General features: G+C 36.5%; 1 protein-coding gene across 2 annotated transcripts in view; it reads left to right on the top strand.

Moving 5' to 3' along the window:
- The window catches only part of LOC106871579 (glycine receptor subunit alphaZ1), a 37,806-nt gene that overhangs the window by 4,750 nt on the left and 8,056 nt on the right, over window positions 1–25,000 (top strand). Inside the window, exons 2-5 of one of the 2 annotated variants that reach the window (XM_014918086.3) lie at window positions 4,426–4,496; window positions 8,484–8,551; window positions 17,258–17,484; window positions 18,491–18,573. In XM_014918086.3, the coding sequence (XP_014773572.1) occupies window positions 4,426–4,496; window positions 8,484–8,551; window positions 17,258–17,484; window positions 18,491–18,573 (449 nt within the window). The remainder of the gene's footprint in view (window positions 1–4,425; window positions 4,497–8,483; window positions 8,552–17,257; window positions 17,485–18,490; window positions 18,574–25,000) is intronic. The other variant, XM_089354611.1, reaches the window with a different exon arrangement.

Genomic DNA, 25,000 nt, shown 5'->3' with positions numbered 1-25,000 from the left:
CGTGTTCCAATTTCTTTCACTTTTCAATGATTAGCAGATGAGCGACTATCTTTCCATACAGACGCAACACAGGTTTTGGCGGATGAAGTTTTCAGAAATAACTCGATAGGTTTACCACTAATTCCGTGAAATATTCACGGTTCCCGCTAGTTATTGATTAATTGTAGTTTTAATTTACAAAAATGCATATGAGAGGAAAGCTTTTAGTATGACGTTTTACTTGTACTTAAAAAAATACAAAAAAAGAATGAGAGAAAAATCACAATTAATAAATAGTTTATATTTTGTTGTGTCTGTTGAGGGTCATTCTCTTTTAGTGCCTTATTTATTTAACACACGCACTGGTTAAGTTTCCACTCATTTTCGTTGCGTCTAAAATTTTCGTTGCGTCTCACAACCTTTTCAATAGTCGCTGACTGCAGCTCAGAGAACGGACAGTCAATGACTATTGAAAAGGTTGCAAGACACAACGAAAATTTTAGCAAAAATAAAGAAGTAAATGAGTGGAAACTGAACCGGTGTGTGTGTTAAATAATAAGGCACAAAAAGAGAATGACTCTCCCCAGAAAAAACAAAATATGTTTCAACAAACGAACTCACATAAAGAATCTTGCAAACCAAATGCAAAAACGAAATAATTTATGAGTATTTTAAGACAGGGAGTTACTTTTCCATCACTCTGTATATTTGTGCGTGTGCGTGTGTGTGTGTATATGTATATTGGCAAAGAGGTGACGACTGAAATTAATGTAGGCGCTTTTTACTGCTTTCAAAGATTTTTCAAACAGTTCCAAAGTCTTTGAAAGTAATGAAACTAATGCACACCTGTTGCTCTCACAGTTTTACTATCATTATTAATTATTCCATCCAATTATGTTGAATTCTATTCATAGTTTCTAATCTTTTCTCTTCCTCACGACCACTTTCAAACTATACATACATACACACGCATATAGACTCACATGCACACACATACATACAAGCATACTAACACACACATGTATACTTATACCTATATATATATATATATATATATATATATATATATATATATATAATATATAACATATAATATATATATATGCTCAACATGTGGAGTAGATAAAAAGCCGACAACTGATGAAGGGTCGTTCTTTATGTTACTTATCTTGTTTTCCATTTCTTTCTCTAGTTGTTCGCAAAAGAAGTTTGTCTTCGTATTTCATGTTGTTTTTCATACTTCGGATTTTGTGTTTTCGTACTTCATGTTGTTTACGTTTTGTGACGTCCTGTACCCATCTATGCATATATATATATATATATATATATATATATATATATACACCTATATATGTCAGTATGTACATATATGTATGTATATATGCCTATATATATTTTTTATTCATATTATATATGTGTATGTATATATATATATATATATATGTGTGTGTGTGTATATATATATATATATATATATATATATATATATATATATATATATATATATATATACATATATATACATATATATACATATATATATATACATATGCATATATGGGTACAGGACGTCACGAACAGTAAACAACATGAAATACGAAAGCAAATGAATTCAATACGCAAACAACGAGAGAAACAAATGGAAAACAGGACAAGTAACATAAAGAACGACCCTTCATCAGTTGTCGGCTGTCTACTCCTCATTTCGAGCATTGTATGTATGTGTGTGTGTGTGTACACATATATCTGCATATACTCACATACATATATGTATGTTTGTTTTGACCAGACTTTAAACTGCATCCCATGGTAGGGCTCCGGTTCAGGAATTCTAGAATTGTGAGGTGGAACCCCTTCTTAGCCCCTTTTCTTCCCAGTTCTCCTCTGACCCGGATTAGTCAGGGTCTCAGCGATGGGTTAACTAGCAAATGTGATGACAACCCATTTGAGTACGGGGATGCAGAAATAGCCTCGATTGGTATCGGGATGCACAGTAGAGCCAACAAGAGTGAGGGACTCCCAGCTGTTGTCAGAGCAGCGTCCCTAGAAGAGGGACGCTCTGATGAAAACCTGCAGTTTCACGTGATTATCGTTCGTCTCCCTTCGGTCAGTCGCAAGATACTAATCACGGAGACTCAGAGACTGAGACTCGTGGTTGTACAAGCGTTTATCACTATGATCCAATGATGTACAGATGTCTGTGTAGGGTGACTTCATTTCTCATGCCATCTGCTGAAAATCCTATGGGGATGGAAGAGTAGCGGCATGTGCAGAAGTAACCAGTTGGAAGCAAACAGTAAGGGGTGGTGGCGAACCCTGTTGTACTCTTTCGCCCCAAATTTCTCTCACTCTTTCTTCCTGTTTCTTGAGTAACGCTGCGATAGGGGGAAACCAGCTGGGGGGAAACCGGGCCCATGAACCTAGCTAGGCTTTAAAAGGGCGCATAATATATATATATATATATATATATATATATATATATATATATATATATATATATATATATAAATATATATACATCAGACGAGCTAGTTTCTTAAAATATCCAACTCTACATGACAGTACGCGATGCGGGGGTCATCATAACCTAGAAAAAATAGAAATACGAGCTTGTAAACTATTAGTAATGGTGATACAGCGCAAATGAGGGTGGTGGGTATCGCAATACGGGTGACGAGTCTAGTGATGCTCTGTGGCATTCTTCAAGCAATTGATAACTTGAGATAACCTCTTCATACAGTATGATGTTACATGCATTGACAATCAGATATCTTGCCTGATATTACATACATACAAATTATATATATATGCGAAATATGCATGAATGAATGAACAGATATGTATCTGCGTATACACCCCCCCCCCCACACACACACACGCACACTCACATACATAATTATGTCGGTGAACTACGCAAAAACTGCAAGAGCAACTCTCAGAATTATTGCAAACTCTTCTGAAACCGTCGCAATATACATACACACATATGCATATATATATATATATATATATATATATATATATATATATATATATATATATATATATATATATATATATATATATATATATATATATATATATATATTAGTGAGGGATTATTAATCCGGGCAAAATACTTTTTAAGCTCCGTTTGTACAACAAGCTAACAATATTGTTTAGATTAGTAAAGAACTCCGCGCATTTTGGTGGCAGCTTCTGAGGTTATAGTTTATCACTATTCTATATTATAAACCCACGACTGTGCTTCCACAACCGTCGTGATTACAGGAAACAGCTGTAAGTCGAGCTAACACAACAAAAAATATGTAACGCACCATTATTTATACCTTGTATATATATATTTGTGTATATATATATATATATATATATATATATATATATATATATATATATATATATATATAGCCTTGGCCAAAAGTATTAGGCCACCCAATGTTTTGGGATTTTGCTATCTCAATGTTTTTAATATCTGGTTGACCCTTCTTTAGCATAAATTACCGGTTTTATACGGAGAATACAAGCATCATACAACTCCTGACTCTGCTTATCTCCAGAGCAAACTCCATCAATAACAGGCGATTCTGTCATCCTCATCCTTATCCTCTCCATCCTCTTCATCCTCTCCTCCTTCCTCCTCCACCTCATCTTCGTAGTTGTTAGTCTTGATGTTCTTTTTTTTTTTTATTGTTATGCATATTTGTTATCATCCTGTTTCTACAGTTTCATGTGGGTATCTGGAAAAAGGAAGGAAGAATATTTGGCTCGCCGTCGGTTGCGACGACGAGTGTTCCAGGTGAGCCGATCACCGGAACAGCCCGCTAGTGAAATTAACGTGTAAGTGGCTGAGCACTCCACAGACACGTGTACCCTTAACGTGGTTCTGGGGGAGATTCAGCGTGACACAGAGTGTGACAAGGCTGGCCCTTTTGAAATACAAGCACTAGTCATTTTTGCCATTTCTTCTTCTTCTTCTTCTTCTTCTTATTATTATTATTATTATTATTATTACTCTCTTCATCTTTTCGGGGTCGATTAAATAAGTACCAGTTACTCACTGGGGTCGATGTAATCGACTTATACCCCAAATTTCAGGTCTTGTGCCTATAATAGAAAGGATTATTATTATCATTGTTGTTGTTGTTGCTGTTCTTTAGTTGTATTTTTTTCTTTCTTCTTCTTACTCTTAAGGCGTCGCCTTGTAGGACTTATTCGCCCACAGAACAAAATGCTTAGTGGTGTTTCGTTCGTCGTAACGTTCTGAGTTCAAACTCCGCTAAGGTCGACTTTGCCTTTCAGCCTTCCGGGGTCGATAAGATAAGTACCAGATGAACGCTCTCAAAATTTGAAACCAATATTGTAATTATTCTTTGACTTCTTTCAGTCATTTGACTGCGGCCATGCTGGAACACCATCTTGACCAGTATATTTATGTTTATTTTATAGATCAGAAGCTTTGGAATATCTCCTCCGAACAACAGATTACCGGAAGGGCTTTCCTCCAGAATTTAATTACGGTGAGATTCTTACAAATTCCCATTGTCTAAAAGTTGATGTCTTTCTCTTTGATTGATAGTCGTTTTCTTTCCGTTTTCATGTTTTCTCAGTGTTGTCTTATTCTTCATTAGTTATTCAAGACACCAAACATTGAAAAGAATTAATTAAACGTGTCTGTGTGTGTGTATGGACACACACACACACACACACACACACATAAAAGTATACTCTCTTTTACTCTTTTACTTGTTTCAGTCATTTGACTGCGGCCATGCTGGAGCACCGCCTTTAGTCAAGCAAATCGACCCCAGAACTTGTTCTTTGTAAGCCTTGTACTTATCCTATCGGTCTCTTTTGCCGAACCGCTAAGTTACGGGGAGATATTTACATATATTTAAAACCTACTCCTAATATTGAAGATAAAAATTCCCGCATATAATGGTATATAAGACGCACTCTTTCTCCCATCCCGACCCCCAAAAAAGAAAAGATTCAAAAGATCTCAAAAGACCCTCTCGGTTTCTATATGCGAAACTGGGTTTCTCATAAACTTTAATGCACGAAAATCTTTCTATTTCTGACTATACGCTGCTGAAATTGGTGTGCGCCTTACGTTGCCGTGTGTCATTTATAACATCAAAAGTATTACTTGACAGTGGAGGTGCAATGGCCCAGTGGTTAGGGCAGCGGACTCGCGGTCATAGGATCGCGGTTTCGATTCCCAGACCAGGCGTTGTGAGTGTTTATTGAGCAAAAACACCTAAAGCTCCACGAGGCTCCGGCAGGGGATGGTGGCGAACCCTGCTGCACTCTTTTACCACAACTTTCTCTCGCTCTCTCTTCCTGTTTCTGCTGTGCCTGTAATTCAAAGGGTCAGCCTTGTCACACTGTGTCACGCTGAATATCCCCGAGAACTACGTTAAGGTTACACGTGTCTGTGGAGTGCTCAGTCACTTGCACGTTAATTTCGCGAGCAGGCTGTTCCGTTGATCGGATCAACTGGAACCCTCGTCGTCGCAACCGACGGAGTGCCAACAACAATTACTTGACAGGGAAAGCTCTTGTTGACAAGAGTCACAATTTCAGAAACGTTGGTGCTTTGTATCATTAGATTCGTTGATGTGAAATCAATATTATGCTTTATTATCTCGTAACATACTGCTCGGAGATATATAACCCGATATTTGTAACTGTTAGCGTATGACAGCTAGTGGGAAAATTTAATTAATTAAGGCAGTCTACTGCTAATCAATTAAATAATACTGTCTATCATAACTGTCACTCGCAAACGTGCATGACCTGATAACATATAGCAAAATTTCCCTCCCTATATATATATATATATATATATATGTAGTGAAACTACCTCCCGCCATTAGATACAAACTACTATCGCCATTACATACAATCATCTCATTTAAATATAAATAAATGCGAGCGTAGTAGAGAACCCATTCCTTGTCCATCACGTGACTGATCATTATTCGAATCGGCAACTTCTTCGAACCGTTCCCGCCAGAACGCAAACTGACCAATCACGGCCCCTAGTAAGGTCACGTGATAGAGTATATTTCTACCATCTGGTGAGCCAATAGTTTGTTATAAATAGCTTTAACTCGGCAGCCAAATTCGTCTCGGTCCAGTTTCTCTTTGAGAACTGTTCCGTGTACCACACGACAGCAGCAGCAGCCAGCGACCACTTCAGCAGCTTCGTCCAGCCACGATGACCTCCGCCGTCGCCACATCAGCAACAAGAGTCTACTACTACTATCCAGCATCATCATCATGACCAACACGATTAATACCAAACAGCCTCTACACTACCAGCGTCAACACGAATTACTATGTACACCAAACCAAACCTCCGCGGCACATCTCTCTCTTCGATTCTGTTAGGTGACTCAGCTTCACCACGGTAAATAAACAGACAAGAAATTCTCAGCCAGCGACGAACATCTGTATAACAAGAATCACGGCCCGGCATCGATGCCACGACATCACAACTAGTGATCAGCACTGTCACACTCAGCCTCTCCTCACTTTCACATACAGAACTTTTCCTATAGTGTACTAACGATCTGGTATAATTGCTCACGTGTCATTTACTGACTCTTTCTATCTGCTGTAATAACTCACACATGTATCACTCACATACACACTTTTCTTTGTACGACGGCCTGTCTTTGATTATGTTCTTATATGTCGCATTCACACTCTCACACAGACATACATCTTTAACGCCATAATAAATATCTCTGTTATTCATCTAATACGGTTGTGGTCTTTCATTGCTGGTCATCTATGTTATCGTCGTATAACATATTATGTATATCATCCATTGATATAATATATTTGTATGTTCGACCGTGTGACACGTTTAAATAAAAGGAGTCCTCTGTTTTTCCATTCGTCACCATATCCCCTTTTATGAGTTCGCACGGTCGACCCTTACATATATATATATATATATATATATATAATGAATGTACGTATGTAAGCATACATGCGCGCGCACACACACACACACACGCGCGCACACACACGCATATGCACACACACCCACACACATATATGCTCGAGGTACGATGTGTAGGTCTTATTCTAACACAGTGTATTTTTTTCTCGTTGTTTACATATTTAACTCATTTGTTTACGTATTTCATGTTATTTGCACCGTTGGTGACGTCTTCTACCCATCTATGCATGTATGTGTGTGTGTGTGTATATATATATATCTGTGTGTGTGTATGTATATATATATATATAATACTATCTATTATTTATTATATACATACACACACACACACACACACATATATATATATATGTATGTATGTATATATTTATATATATATACTTATGTATATACATACATGGTTCTTGTTATGTCTAATATCATTTTACTTCGAAATTTTTTGAAATTAATCATGATTTTATTTTCGTTTCCTGAGAATCGACTGAAACCAAACAGACTAAACAAGCCATAAAACTAATTTGAGGTGGCTACCCTTCCTTTTAAACTTTATATTCAATGGATATTTTTACCAGATCGCCTTTTTCCGGATATGACGTCAGTAGAGAGGCGTGAATATATAAAGTACTAAACTTTTAACTGATATAAATAAAATGAAAAAATACCAAGCGAAGGAAACTAATTGAAGGTACCAGATTTAGTCTCTTGGTGTAGAATTGTTTCGCAAATATAGACTTATCTTTGGAATGGTATGAAGTTTCAAAAGAAGTTTATAGAATTTAATCAGGTGTATTGTTGAGAAAACTCTATAACAGTACAGAAATTGTGAGCAATGCTTCGACTTTGTCCATTAGTGTAGGCATGGCGATGTGGTTTATCAGTTCGCTTTGCAACCAAGTGGTTTCCGGTTCAGTCCCACGGCCCAGCACATTGAGTAGGTGACTTCTACTATAGCCCTGACCGATCAATGACTTGTGAGTGAAGTTGGTGAACGGAAACTGCCCGCAAGCCCGTGACAATGTGTGTGTGTGTGAGAGAGAGAGAGAGAGTGTGTGTTGGCCCTCAACCACCGCTTGACAACCGATGTTGGTTTGTTTACGTCACCATCATTTAGCAGATCGGCTAAGAGGTCGATAGAATATGTACCAGTCTTAAAAAAACACTAAAGCACGGGGGTCAATTTGTTCGACTAAACCCTTCAAGGAAGTGCCCCAATGACTGGAACAATTCAAAGATAAAGGATTTCCCCCCGTATCTTAGCAGTTCGACAAATCGACCTCGATAAAATAAGTACTAGACTGAACAGGTCGTGGGGCTGATATGACGGACAAAACTCTTGAAGACATTGATCCAGTATGACCACAGTCCAATAACTGTGACCAGGAAAATAATAAAATAATAATAATCCATACAAAAAAGAAAAAGAGAAGAAAAAATCTGGCAATTTGCCGTTAATTTGTTATATTTTCGATATTACTGTGATCGCAGTTGAGACGAATATCTATGATTTTCTGGTTTTCCATTATTATTTCAGATAGACCAACAGAAATCACATGTCAGATTATGATAGACAGCATCGATTCGATAAATGAAGCAACAATGGTGCGTAACTTAATCCTTATATTTAATAATCCATCCATTTTCATTCTACTCACGGACAATAGCATCACACGAAAAGAAACATTATAATACTTTTATTAATTAAAAAAAAAACACGATACATATTTCTCCTCATTGACGCAAACCTAATGACATTTTCTGTTCCATAAGAATTTACCGTATTTACTCGTCAGTAAATACCATTATTTTATGCTTGATTTTAACTGAAAAATCCTGGCTGCAATTTATACACAAGATAAAACTAAAATTATGAAGACAAAAAGTTTCGTACCAAAATTTAACACTAAATTAGGGGTGCGCTTTATACTCGAGGGCAGCTTATACACAACTAAATGCGGTAATTGGTATATTCTGCTGCAACTTAAATAATTTCATTTTCTTATTCAATAGAACTTCGGTTTGCGAATTTAATTCCTTCCTGAAGGTCGTTCCTCACTCGAAATGTTCCTTAAACCAAAACTTATTTTCCCATTATAAATACAAGAGAAAGTACGGCGAATTCGAGCAGGGATGTGCACTAAGCAAAAACTAAACAGTAACTAATGCTCCCTCTTATTGCCGACTTGCGTCTGTGGGAATAAAAGAACTGAAACAAAATAAGCAATGAAGGCTTTCCCAAAAGAACCACTTTCAACATTAGATAAGAAGTTATAAGGTGTCCAGCTGGTAGAATCGTGAGCACGCCGAGCTAAACGTTTAGCGGCATTTCGTCCGTCTTTACGTTCTGAGTTCAAATTCCGCCGAGGTCGTCTTTCGGGGTCGATAAAACCAGTTGAGTACTGGGATCGATGTAATCGACTTACCCCGGCTCCGAAATTGCTGGCCTTGTATCAAAATTTAAAATCAATATTAGCTGAGAAGTGAGTGGGTCAATATTTCGCTCACGGTCGTAAAGCCGTGTGTTCGACTCTTGGCGGTGACTGGTGTCCTTGAGCAAGATAATTTATTTCATGTTGGTCCAGTCAACTCAATTGACAAAAATGAATAACACCTGTATTTGAGGATAATTTTTCAGTAATTACGGTAAAATAGTTATTTGTTTGCTCCGAAATCCAAAGAATTTGCCAAATACTTGGGATTATTTTATAAATAACGAAGAGAAATTTTATCTTGGTTAAATGTATAAATTAAGACCAAAGAAGCATTTGTTTCTTCTACACCACTGTCTTGGAATGCGACAGGACTTTCTTTCCAATTTAATATTATGAATAAACGGAAGTGACTTAGTGATTGAGGATGCGAGATTTGTTTCTCAGTGTCGGACTTTCATGTTAGTAGGTCGTGAATAAAGTCGAGATTGAATTAAAATCTATAAATATTTGGTGTAGAGAATACATAACTGATCTTGACAAAAGGTCTTCTATCTCTCTCACGAAACTCTAGAGTATTGTATATATTATTGTTCATATTACAACTATTTCCAGACAGAATATTTGTAATTCTCTTTGTCGGCATTAGTAACTCAGATATCAATAAGTTGCAGCATAGTCTAAATGCTAAATTCCGATATAATTCAATACTCATAAACCCAGAAGCATCAAATACGACAGTGAAAGTCTTAATTGCCTCCTATTAATCAGAAGTATCACTTAAATATTTACCAAATAACTTTCTAAAGCGTTTGTTGTTGTTGTTTCTCCAGTCATGTGTCTAACGCGATTCGTATAAAACAGGCGTCTATACTGGGTCTCATGTGAAATCATCTTCTATACAAAATAATGGTAATTTCTAACTTCGCATCAGTGCAGCCAAACTATATCGCTCCTCTCTATGGAGTCACTGTCTAATTATTCCGCTGTTCTGCTCTATAAATACCATCGTCCATTATTTGTAATGACGAGACTGAACTGTTTACAGTTCGATTGATTGAATTAGAATGCTGCTATGAGTCAATAGGGTAACTTAGCGAGCCGTCAAACAACCTGTCGTGTTTAGTGACGGTTTTTCGCATTCTCAGTTTATAAACGACCAAGGTTAACAAGTGTCCTCTCATCCGTTTCGGGGTCAACCGAGAAATAAATAGGATTATAACAGAAAACATCCTACGATCCCAAAGAAAGAAAGAGCACACTGGTTACAGCTGGAATACCAGAGATCGGCTCGATTAGAATTCCTCCTCCTCCTCCTCCTCATCATCATCATCATCATCATCACCACCACCACCACCACCACCATCATCATCATCATCATCATCATAATCATCCCCTAGACATCACTGATTCGAGTCCTAGTACTCACAGGGCCCGTTACTCGGTTTCCGTGGCGTGTAAGTGACTGAAAGCACAACAATGTCCCTGGATAGGACACCAGTCCATCGCAGGGACTCACTCACAATTGGGCAGAAGCAACGTAAAATGAAACGTTTTTATTCAAGAACACAACAGACTACCCGGTTCGAGAATCGAAACCACGATCTTGCGATCACAAGACAACGCGCATTCATTTGTTGACCTGGGACAATTACAACAGAATACAGAATACTATTGAACCGCATGACCCCAAGCTTGCTGGATTAGTAACGATCCATCCGAACCATCAAAAGAGGGCGACTCCAGTCAAATTTTATAAATGGTTCTTTCATTAACTCATCGTGCTCAGGCAGCGGGGATCCAGGATTTGGGGGCGAGTTGCTTAAAAGTTTCGATAAAATACTACACAGGGTAGGAATCACAATTCGTAACAAATGGCCCCATTTTTATGTATTCTAACTTTGTTGTAGCAGACGATATGCATACGAAAGAGTAATGCTGCGAAATTACTGGAAATGAAATAACGAAATTATTATATTTGCAACAGTGCGGCCAGAAAGGGTGTTGCCCGGGCAACGAGGGCAACACCGCTGCATCTACCACTGGTGCTTTAGTAGGTTACAGAAGGTTCTGGTAAAGCGAAGACGATGCATACTCCTTTCTCTCTTTGAGCCTCTACGTCAATGATTCTCAACCATTTTTTAAAATCTTTGCCCACCCGGCTTTGATTATTGTTTTTTCCTTATGGATCCCAATAGCCATTCCACGTTTAAAAACTAGTTTTAGAGGTACTTCTTTCAAAATTCCTATTTTGTTTTTCACACATTCACTTGTGTAGGTTTGCGGTAACACTCTGAGGGAACATCTTTCAATGGCTGGAAACTTGTTGAACTCTGTAAAACGTTAGAGAAACTTAGCTGTTTCTTACAATAAATACATCTATAACAAAATTCTTTTATGGACCCTTAAAATACTGCTGTAGATCCCCAATTCACTATTTTGCTTGCGTGGACTCTCAAAAATCTTATATGGACCCCGGTTGAAGACAACTGCTCTACATACCGATAAAGTCCTCGATGCCGATCTGTGTGTCTGAGGAGAGATGTTAGTCTTTATACAGTTTTATCATGACGCGGTTGGAGACTGTAATCCCTCTTCTATAATTTAACCGACGAAGATTCAGTGCTGTTTATGGTGATATTAGCGTCTGATGCAGTTGTTGTTGTTGTTTGTGGTGTTGGTGTTGTTACTGTTGTTAAGGCAACGAGTTAGCAGAATCGCCAGGACGACGGGCGAAAGGCTTAGCGGCATCTCATTCGTCTTTATATTCTGAGTTCTACACATATCTATTTGCATGTGTATACACATATATATATGTAAATATGTACATGTATATATGTATATATGCATGTATATATATATATATATATATATATATATATATATATATATATATATATATATATATATATATATATATATATATATATATATATATTTTAATTTATATTTATATTTTAATTTATGTATATATTAATATTATCTTGGTTGAAAAAATTCGATAATGCAAATATGTTAATAGTTACCAGGGTAGCAAAAAATCATACAAAAACTGAGATATTATACCCGGTTAATGGGTAGAAATTCCATGTTAAAGTGATGTATTTTGAGTTGATAAAAAGAATCATAATAAATGGAGCAAAGCGCATATAATCAATAAGTTCCTTAGGAATTAAAGGAACTTATTGATTATATGCGTTTTGCTCCATTTATTATTATTCTTATATATATATATATATATATATATATATATATATATATATATATATATATATATATATATATATTATTTATATTATATGATCGAACACCACGCATCCATTACCACGAAAGTTTTATCTTAATAATTCTGATGCGACACTATTCTATCACTATCACTATTCCTCTCTCTTCCTCTTTCTATATTCTTTTTTCTTTCCCACCCTTTCTCTAATTCTTCTCCTTCCCCTTAACCGTTCTCTGTCTGTCCTTCTCTCTCCCTCACTCTTCCTCCTTGACTCTCTCGTTGCTCACACGTGACCAGCGGCCATCTTCCTTCTAACTTGAATTTCTTTCTTTCTTCTCGTTCAGCTATAAGAGATAGCACACATTTTCGTCTGTCTCCTGTCAAAGCTTGTTCTCCGGCGTTCACCACTTCACCTCGTAATGGCTTAACAGCCCTTACTGTTTGTTTTAACTGTCTTGTTTTTGTTACCAACTTTGACCCTCCGCAAATCTCAAATTTTATTTAATTTGCTTTGCAGGAGCGACTGTTTTGACGAAGACGCATCTTGTCCTAACGCTCGAATGAGGAGTAGATAAAACAGGGGACAACTGATGAAGGGATTGTTCTTTATGTTGCCTGTCTCGTTTTTCTATTTGTTTCTTTCGTTGTTCAGAAAAAAGCTCGTTTTCCATGTTTTTGTAATTCATGTTCTCGTTTTTCTTGTTTACGTTTCTTGACATCCTGTACCCATCATATATGCATGTGTATATACATATATATGTAAGTATGTACATGTATGTATGCATATATATATATATATATATATATATATATATATATATATATATATATATATATATATATATATATATATATATATATATATAGTAGACTTACTTGCAAAATAGGACGTGTGCGTTCAATAATGTAATAATACAAAGAATATATATACATGTATACACACATATATGTACATACTTACATCTACATGTGTATATACATGCATATCAGGGTACAGGACGTTAGAACAATAAACTACAGACAACGGAACGAACACATAGGAAAACGGAAAGCCCCTTGGAATATCCCTTCATCAGCTGTCTCTATTCTATCTAGACGTTTCGAAGACCAGACAGGACGTACTCTAGAATAGTCTCTTCCTGAGTAGTGGATCAACCCACTACACAGAGGATTCCAAGGTGGCAAACACAAACCAAGACAGGAAAAAATGGACAGTGAAAACAACATTCAAAAGCCGTACGGCCAAACGCAAATCTGAGGTAGAACGCTAGTAGTTCGTCTTGCCTTCACAGCGGCTGGAGTGAAAAGAAAGCTGACCACAGGTCACACGAGAGCAGAGAGGATGGTGGAGGGAGGAAATGGAACAAGGAGGAAGGGACAGAAGCAGTGAAGTAGAGGCCAGGACAGAAGGGTAGATAGGAAGATAGAGGAAGACAGATAGATAAATAGATAGAGAGGATGGTGGAGGGAGGAAGTGGAACAAGGAGGAAGGGACAGAAGGGTATAGCAGTGAAGTAGAGGCCAGGACAGAGGTATAGATAGAAAGATGGAGGAAGACAGATAGATAAATAGATAGAAAGATAGATAGATAGATAGATAGATAGATAGATAGATAGACAGATAGATAGATAGATAGATAGAAAGATAGTCACGTCAGAATAATAGTAGACTTACTTGCAAAATAGGACGTGTGCGTTCAATAATGTAATAATACAAAGAATATATATACATGTATACACACATATATGTACATACTTACATCTACATGTGTATATACATGCATATCAGGGTACAGGACGTTAGAACAATAAACTACAGACAACGGAACGAACATATAGGAAAACGGAAAGCCCCTTGGAATATCCCTTCATCAGCTGTCTCTATTCTATCTAGATGTTTCGAAGACCAGACAGGACGTACTCTAGAATAGTCTCTTCCTGAGTAGTGGATCAACCCACTACACAGAGGATTCCAAGGTGGCAAACACAAACCAAGACAGGAAAAAATGGACAGTGAAAACAACATTCAAAAGCCGTACGGCCAAACGCAAATCTGAGGTAGAACGCTAGTAGTTCGTCTTGCCTTCACAGCGGCTGGAGTGAAAAGAAAGTTGACCACAGGTCACACGAGAGCAGAGAGGATGGTGGAGGGAGGAAGTGGAACAAGGAGGAAGGGACAGAAGCAGTGAAGTAGAGGCCAGGACAGAAGGGTAGATAGGAAGATAGAGGAAGACAGATAGATAAATAGATAGAGAGGATGGACATGCAAGTTAAGCAAGTCGATATACAAAAAAAAAAAATTAAGTACATTTAATACAAAAAAGGCACGGACAATAATTGAAAGGTTGAATAACAGTTATGCAAGTTTAACAGCTGTTTCTGGGGGCTTGATGGTTCAAAATAATGATTGTAAATTGATTCTATCATCGGATAACACCAGCCTCCGTCTTTCCATCTTAAACTCCATTCTGTCCACACTTCAAATGTAAAATTCCTTCCTGAAGACGGAGGCTGGTATTATCCGATAATGGAATCAATTTACAATCATTATTTTGGGTCATCAAGCCCGCAGAAACAGCTGCTGGTCTCATAAAACTGTTATTTAACCCTTTTAATTCCTGTCCGTACCATTTTTGTATTAAATCTTTTTAATATTCTGTGTAAATCGATTTACTTAACTTGCTTATCCTTGCATTTACTCCTCTACCTGCTCAAGTTTAAACCTTTTGAGAATTACGAAGCATATTCTATTCTATACAGAGAATACCTGTCTTTAATCTATCTATCTATCTATCTATCTATCTATCTATCTATCTATCTATCTATCTATCTGTTTGTCTGTCTGTCTGTCTGTCTTCTGTCTGTCTGTCTGTCTGTCTGTCTGTCTGTCTGTATATATATATATATATACGAGTATATCGAGACAACGATAAGAAAAGATATAATTATAATTTATCTTGTTTGCGGTGAAGCGCTCAGACAACCTCTAGAAAAAGACTCACAAGTTCTCTTCTTCTCCTTTGATCTTTGTGTAATGTATGTATGTATGTATGTATGTATACGCACGTGCTCGTGTGTTAGCTACCCTGACAAATTTAGAGAGGGTCGGAAAGAGGGAACTGCTGTAGATAATTAAATCATGCGACTGCAACTCTTGAACCGACCACAACATTACAAAAATACATTTCAACTTGCTAATTATTATTATCATCACTCTTCTTCTTCTTCTTCTTCTTCTTCTTCTTCTTCTTCTTCTTCTTCTTATTATTATTATTATTATTATTATTATTATTATTATTATTATTATTATTATTATTATTATTATTATTATTATTATTATTAAGGCGACGAACTGGCAGAAGCGTTAGCACACCGGGCGAAATGCTTAGCCGTATTTCGCCCATAGCTACATTCTGAGTTCAAATTCCGTCGATGGGGTCGATGAAATAAGTATCAATTGAGCACTGGGGTAGATGTAATTGATTATCCCCATCCCCCAAAATTGCAGGCCTTGTGCCAATAGTAGAAAGGATTATTATTATCATTTTATTGTCTTTGCACAGCTTCTAACGCTGCAGATGTACTACGGTGTCAGCTGTTCACTACCAGTGAACTCACAGCTTATTTTGCTGGGTTTGATGGAAAGTGTCACCTGTCCACAGCCAGCAGACTAAGGTGACACCTGTTTACTGGTCATGCTTCAAGAACTCTGCGAAGAATTCTTGCATTTCCAAGCAATGCTGATTTTTGTAGGTGTTCTACCTTCACTCAAACTTTTCCTTTTTTTTTTATTCACTTCCTACATATGGCTGTGAATTCACGAATTCAGCCAGATTATTTTTTGTTGCTAAAGAAATGAACAGAAAACATAACTCAAGTCAACATAGACGTTGCTCGATGGTATTTTTCTCTGCTGTAAATGTGTGCTGGATCATTGATGAGAACTTATTTAAGATGGAAGATATATGTAGTTTCATGGTTTATTCCCGGATTCTATATGGTAGGTTGTTCCTAGTTCCAACATGGCCTAACTGCATAAATCCTATTTATTGGGCGTTTTTGCTTTCTAAGTGTAGGGTCACAGTTAAGTTCACCATCTTTAGCATAAGACCTCTAAAATAACTTGAGATCTTCGCTTTGACATTTTTGTTTGTTTGTTTTTTTCGTATTGTCCGTTTCTAAAAAATAGAAAAGTTCGATCATGTGGTGCTTACAACACGTTTCTCATTTTTTTCTTTCACCATCAAATTAGCTGTTGAGCTGCCAACTCTAATCTTAACACAATGTTTGAAGATCAAACAATATTTAAGCTTTCGTTTCTGGATCTTTTCCTGCCAAGGATTAAACAATAAAATCCCAAAGTGCCCCACTCACTTAACTGTGATGTTGCTAGAATCTCTCCATGGTTCGAGGCAAGAATGGTTTAAAACTTAAGTCCCAACCTCACTCACCGTCTGCTTAGCGTCATCGTAGCTCTTTTGAGTTTATTTTTCTTTTTAATTACTTCTAAACCATTTATTAAGATTGTCTTTGAATATCTGATCCTGCATTATCTGATTTCACATACTATGTCAAACGTATTAATTTAATTTCTTTTCAAATACACAATTCTGGGATATGGCACTAAAACCTCTCTTTGGCATTTCTATTGCAGGATTTTACACTAAGTATGTTTTTATATCAGCGATGGTGTGAACACCGTTTAATGTTTCGAGGAATCGTTAACACAACCTATTTAGAACTAGATGCAAATGCTATAAAAGAAATATGGGTACCAGACTTGTATTTCCCAAATGAAAAACGTTCAAATTTCCATGAAGTTACAATGGCAAATAGGATGCTCCGAATAAATGAAGAGGGAAATACGCTTTTTTCTATGAGGTACATATAATTTACTTTATTTGTCTTTATTTTGTGCAAAATATTTGTTGTACTGCATTGCGCATAACATTTTATCAAAATCAATCCGATCCACAAAACTAATTGTAAAATGCCGATGTATGGAACTATTTATAGTATAGTATGGAACTATTTATATATACAAGAAAATCGAAACTAAGTGTAATAGTTTTAACAGAAACTTATAAAAGAGGTCTGTGTTTTGAGCAAAGCCCTATGTTTTTGACAAAATATTATAGCTAGTACTATTCCATGTGACAAATGTTATACACAATGGTATTTTAATCTGTCTGTTTCAAGTGTGTATATTAATTTAATTCTAGTTTCACAAGCTTTCGCCCAAATCATTAAATGTTTTGTTTACTAATTTCTATAATGGGGCAAGCATTTTCAGCTTAGCTCAGAATATCCAAGAATAGTCGCCACTGAGAAGACCAAATTAGATCGAAACGCCTGTGTTTGGTGATTTCCTGATCTTCTGAGCAAAGTTCCATGTTTTTGACATTAAGTCTCCTTGAGATGTTTCTCTGAGATAATATGTCACAGCTGGTGCCGTTCCACGATTGTATTTACATTATAAATGTCATAAACACTTGTATTTCTATCTAAGAGTGTCCAAGTTTAATTGTTCGTAAATGTAATTGTTCGTAAATGTAATTGTTCGTAAAATTAATTGTTTGTAAAATGTGTTTTCTAGGAAATAAATATCAGAAAATTCATAAATGAAAAATGAATCCAATTTTCAAGATAAAGAAATGTTAATGAAAGATCTTAAAAAACCATTTACTGAAACTTAAGCAGACAGATAGATAGATAGATAGATAGATAGATAGATAGATAGATAGATAGATAGATAGATAGATAGATAGATAGATATGCATATATATATTTATTGTACATAACTGGCTTATTCTTAATATACCTTGAACTATTTACATGAATTATTTAACGAATACACTATTTACTTTCTCTTTCATCTTATTTTCAGAATCACGATGACATTAACATGTAAAATGAACCTTCGAAATTTCCCATTCGACAAACAAGTTTGTTCAATGCAGGTAGCCAGCTGTAAGTATGGAAGATAGATAACATAGATTTATTTTCTAGAAAAGAGAGGCCTTTTTTTTTTTGCTTCCAGAAGATGTGAAGCTGTGACATTCAATAGGTATGAATTACCTAGCTTCAGCCGAAAATGAAGATTTCATCTCAGTTTCAGCAAACCTTACATTTGGAAATGTTGCGAACTAGAATGAGTATTGTATGATATTTTTAATGTCAAATATTCTTGAATTTAGATTTAAAATATTCAAGGCAATGAATATCAACAATCTAATTAGAAATATTTATGCAATAGCGATAAGATAACGTTTGCCCAATGACTGATATTATTCTAATCAATTCAACTGATACAAGAGACTACTTAGGACATGTTTTGGCACAAAGCGAGCCTTTTAAGAGGAAAGAGGAAGTTGTAAAAGATGGTGAGTAATTTCATCAATTTAGATTACCTGCAGATATCATCAACAATTGCACATTCAGTTTTCGCAGTCATTTAAACTTCTTTTAATACCCAACGTTAATGGGAGTGGAGCGGAATGATACACCATCAAGAATGAGACTAATCTTTAAACGGGGTCCAACCAGGAATCCTCAGTACATCGTAAGCTATATACCACATTCCTCGCTTTACAGTTAACCCGTGGGTTCATCTTACATACAACACAATTGTTCTCCGTACAGGGGATTTATCAAAGGGGTAGGTTCTACAGATCAGGGCTTTTATGCTACCCTTTGCGGTGAACTAGCATACCTTTTTTTTTTTTTAGAAAAGCATTAAGTAAGGCTAATCTACGGATTAAAGGAGTAGAGAGGTCTGGTACCCCTATAATATCCCTGATCTGTAGAACCTAGTCCGTTGATAAGTTCACCTGTACGGAGAACATTTGTGTTGTATGTAAGATGAACCCACGGGTTAACTACTAGGAATCCATTTATGGGTTAACCAACATATGAGCGACGGGACGGAGAAATACTCGGGTTGGCATCCGAGGGCGTAGCAAGCCGACTCTGAGTGACGAAGCCCCTGTCTTTGTTATGGCATCCCTGTAGGAGAAAGCTGACACGTATATAAAACCCGCTTCTCTGCTGAACCGGATATCCTACATTTTGCTTGTCTCTGGGCTTCTTGCTATTACTCGTGAGAGTCGTTGTGATTCTGTGCAAGCCGCACTCGACATATAATACTTGCAGGGGCATAAACGACACTTACCTATCAGCAAATGCCATGATCGTGTAGACTGCCATCATGTATGTCTGTCTTTGTTCAGTTTTATTTCAATTTGTGTTGATTCTGACGGTGTTTATTTCGATTAATAGAGTTTTGTTTGAGCCGAGATATGTGCCTCTGAATTTAAAGGTTAAAAACCGCAAGAACTTTCTTGACAACCAAAAAGTATTTTTCGAGTTTTGTATGTATGTATGCGTGTATGTATGCGTGTATGTGTGTATGTATGCTCGCAGATTTGTATATCTTGCTTTATGTATGTATTCTCATGCATATAGTTGCATATCTAGACGTGCTCATATATATTTAAATTATAAACTCCTGGAAAGTTTTACGGATATTTACAGTTCTAGTGATGGATTGGATCTGTAGTCTTCGAATCAGCTTTCTCCTTTCTGCTTTTGTGAAGCCTGATTTCCCAAGATTGGCACTTAAGCATGTGTGTGTGTGTGTGTGTGTGTGTGTGTGTGTGTGTGTGTGTGTGTGTGTGTGTGCCTTTGTTAAAGCACGTCTGTAGGAGAAGGTCACTCAGATATAAAATCGGATATGAAGGGAATGGCACTGGATACTTTGCGTACCTTTTGCTTCCGTTAGACATCTTGGCGCTCCTATAATCCTCAGCCTGTGACCCATATTGGCATTGGCACTAGATATTTTGTCCTAGATTGTTTCTGGATCATGTGAATAGGGTGGATTGGGTGTGTGTTTTAGTGACACGTATACATAAACCAACAGTCTTCTCTACGTTATGGATTTAGAATGGATGTGTGTGTGTGCGTGTGTGCGTGTGTGTGCGTGTTTACATGTTTGTGTGTTTGTTTTACTGCTATCGCTCATAAATAGTAATAAAAAAATGGCTGTCTGTCATTTTTTTTTTCACAATAAACCGGATTAAATAAAGACGAGACCTTTCTTTATTCTACAATACAAGGAAAACTGACATTTCCTGGCCAATTTGAAGAATTAACATCACTCGCATATGTGGTCACCATGTAAACTTTATGGTCTGTGTTTTACCGCAATAATAACATTAATGTATAAACTTTACAGAACCGCCAAATATCAGGGGATTGTCTGATCAGAAGACCATTTGCCACTGCGTTAGATTAATCTTCGACGTTACTTCATTATAAATTCAAACTGGTAAAGAGACCTTTTGATTCTTGGCCAATTTACTCTGACGCTGGGCACCATTCCTTTGGATGGTACACTTGGCTCCATAATAATAACGATAGCGACAACAACAACAACAACAACATGAAAATTAGCAAACGACATCATATTCTTCAATGCATGTGTATGTGTACATATATGCATGTATGCTTGTATGCAAACACGCACAAACACACACACACATATGCATGTATGTGTGTGTGTGTGTGTGTGTGTGTGTGTGTGTGTGCGTATGTATATTTATATATATATACACACACATAAGCAGCAGCAGCATGCACGCACACATGTATAAATATGTGTGTCTGTATGTGTGTATGTATGTGTATGCGCGTGTGCGTGGTTGTGGTAGGTGGGGGGGGGTATGTTCATTTTTCTTTTTAATTATTCATTGTTTAATTATCGGCCTGATCGCAATTCCTTTCATCATTTGCAATGAATCAGATAATCGAGGGTCTCGAGTAAACAAAAGGCGATTGTTTGAATACTCGCTTCTATAAAACACTTAAATGACGAGATGAGTTGATGTGAAGGATTACAAGGGTTGGATTTATATGAAATTTGATAGAATCTGTAGAAATGTCTTCAAAAGCCCTTGTTGTATTTGTGTATGTCGTTGAGCACGATGATATTTCAGAATTTCAAGTTGTTCGTGAGCATGGGAGTGTGTGTTTGTGTGTGTATATTTTATTTCATTTTACTCTTTCTTCATCATATTAAAACGATAACGACAGATTCCTCTGGTGTAAAAAATCTGTTAGCTATGGAAAGAAGGAGGTAAAAGTGTGTGCAATAGAGAGAGAGAGAGAGAGAGAGAGAGAGAGAGAGAGAGAGAGAGAGAGAGAGAGACAGACAGACAGACAGACAGAGAGAGACAGACAGCGAGAGAGAGACAGAGAGAGAGAGGGGGGAAAGAGAAAGGGATTCAAATGAGCGCAAATGGCAAATGAACACGTACATACAGACGTGCAATGACGGCAATTACCCGTGTGTGTGTGTGTGTGTGTTTGCGAGGTAGAGGAGGTATGTGTATATGTGCGCATGCCATTACCGTTTGTGTTTATGTGTGTCTATGTACCAGTAGCATTCGTTTGACTCTCTCTCACTCCCTTCTCTCTCTCTCTCTCTTCTTTCTCTCCTCTGTCTGTCTTTCTCTGTTTCTCTCTCTCTCTCTCACCCGACACACTCTACCTGAGGAGTTTACCTGACGATTTAACGCAGGTGTCTCAGGGCATGTCATTGCCGTGAACATTGACCATTTATATATTAATAAACGTGTTCCTAACTTCATTTGTAAAAAATGTTTATCAGCATTTCTGGATACGGAGTTTTACCAACGGTTTTCATATCAATAACTGTGTTCTTAGCTGTCTTCGTTAAAGATCTGTAACGATATATCCTCGATATGTGTGTGCTGTCAATTATATAATATCACGTACTTCTTACATTATTCTGCTTCTGAAACTGAGTTTGGTGTGTTAAAGCGGACAATAATTGTAGAGTACGAACCGATAGGGGCAGAAAAAATAGATGGAAAAATTGGGGAAAGAGTGAAAAGAAGAGAAAAGATGAAAATTATGAATGAAGACAGAAGAATGGGGAATGACGAGAAGTATTAACTCAGGAGGACAGGAATGAAATATATGCAAAGAAAGGAAGTAGAAGGTGTCTTATGTCAAATGAGAAAGCTGAAACTAATAGGGAAACAAAAGGAATTGTTGATCAAGAAAGCAAAATACGAGGGATGAAGATAAGCAAAAACATTTTGTAATATTTTGTATAAACCAGAATGAGAAAACAGGCTGGAGAAGAAAACATGACCGAAGAGAATAAACAAGATCTCCTAGATATTAATCAAAGGATTCTGAAGGAAATGGCAAGATATTATTATTATTATTATTGAGTGGGAAAATGTTTAGGGTTGATAATGTACCACAAAATGGGCTGTGGGATTTACTCGGGTAAATCTATTTTATTTTATTTTAATTCAAACATCGATTGATAAAATAACACTGTACAACAATGATTTTGCTACAGAGAAGAGAACATCATTTTCTGGAACGGTTTTTACCATTGATAACGAAAATGAACTCCGTTATTCATGAAATGACTCCAGTGTTTCGTAAAATGGACCGTCACTAAATAATGTTTTTTACTATAAAGTGGCCGTTTTCTGTGAAAATAATATTTTTCTTTTTCCTAGAATTAAAGCGAGTTTTCTGTTATTAATAGTAAATACGTTGTGTCTTTTATTAAAGGAAGAACATCTATATTTTAGTACAATATTTATGTTTCTTTCTATGTATAGCATCGGGTCTATCTGTCTGAAGAAACCAGCAAAAGTCAGCAAGCATGGAGGGACTCCACTTCCCCTTATATCGAGTTTCCATTTGACTTATGTCTTGGTGGAATCTCTCACCATGTTCGTCGCTGACGTCTGCTGCATTCTGAGTAAATAAAGCTAGATGCGAATGCAAATCGCGAACTTTTAACGACATATTACACCTTAATGTAATAACTGAAAAGCCGAAAAGCTAGAGTCATTCTGTGAGAAACGGCTTCCATTTTCGTGATCTACGCATAAAACTACCCTAGAAAACGTTATTCTCGTCTCTGTAGTCGAAATAATGTTCGTTTTTGTTGCACGGTGTAATTGGATCGTTATATTTGTCTATATTTTGTCTCTATGTTTCATTAATATTTCTGTGTTTCAATGGTACGTATTCAATTCGCCTTTTGCCTTGTCTTAAGCCTCTGAATACCTTGATAGGATCGTCAGGGCACTGTTGTAACACACGACGTATGTTGTGCATTTTTAGACCTGGAGAATCCCCCGCCTCTTCAAAAAGTCCATAGCTATTAGAACCAGTTGAGAGACTAAATTACTTCTTAAGAAATTGATGTTGCAATCCAGCAGTATTTTAATTCTGATACGATTTATCAGAATGTTTGAGGCAAACTTATTTTTGAACAGATTTTTTCTATTTTGAGTCGAAGTATCGATTTATTGTAATTTTATCTTCAAACACATGAATATACACTACTAATAAATTAATTTAGTCTAATATTAATAGAAGTACAGTCATGTTTGTGTTAGCAACATATCCCGTTTTCATTTGTTGTATTGATGATGATTAAACTCTCGAATACAAATAATTTCTTTCAATACACTGAATGAATGAAGACATGAGATTTAGTAAAAGGAAAACTCCGGACAATCGAATTATTTGAAAACATGGTTTACTGTAAGAAAAAAACAACTCGTTCATCGAATTTGGGAGCGTATGAGATCATTTTCAAAAGTTAAAAAGTCCTGTAGTAGACGAGCTAAATATAGAACATGGAATGAACAGAAAGAGTCGGGAGTAAATCAAACATAAATATTAGTGTGAGAGATATGAATTGGTCTTATCATCGATTCTTAACATTCTGAATCCGTTCGATTAAAATTGGGCAGGGCGCTTTGTCACTGACGAAATCCTTATATATAAAAACAATCACTGCATGATATAAGATAATGGTATTATAATTACACTGGCCTTTTGGAGAAACTATGACACATCTAGTTTCAGTAAGCTGTATTCTGCCACTGACAAGAATTTGTTTTTGGTGGTGGTGCTGGTGGTGGTAGTGGGTCTTCAATAATTAACTTCTGCAATTTATTTCTTAAATATCCTAATTTCTACGCCTGCTCTTGTACATACAATTAGTGTTTCTCCCATCACTTCTTCGGTTTATGCTTTGCCGAAGGAGTTTAATAATACTAAAACATGTCCAAAGTTGTACTGAAAAGATTAAAATAGCGCTAGCTATTAAGCTTATATTGTCTTTTCTCACTGCATAATTATTTTTATTTTACTATTCAACAAGCGATATGTAGAAACCCAAAAAAGAAAATCAATCTTTATAGCCATCTGTGCACCATACTTAATGCATAGACACAATCGATAGGCCAGTTACAGCAGTGTTTGTCCTGAGATAACATCAGCTATTCACAACATCAGTGAATATTGTATCCATATTTCCTATATCAGAACT

The sequence above is a fragment of the Octopus bimaculoides genome, chromosome 7 (assembly GCF_046866305.1).
Source record: "Octopus bimaculoides isolate indiv1 chromosome 7, ASM4686630v1, whole genome shotgun sequence".
NCBI classification, from domain to species: Eukaryota; Metazoa; Mollusca; class Cephalopoda; order Octopoda; family Octopodidae; genus Octopus; species Octopus bimaculoides.
The sequence above is the reverse complement of the archived record's forward strand: the minus strand, read 5'-3'. Positions and strand labels throughout refer to the sequence as shown.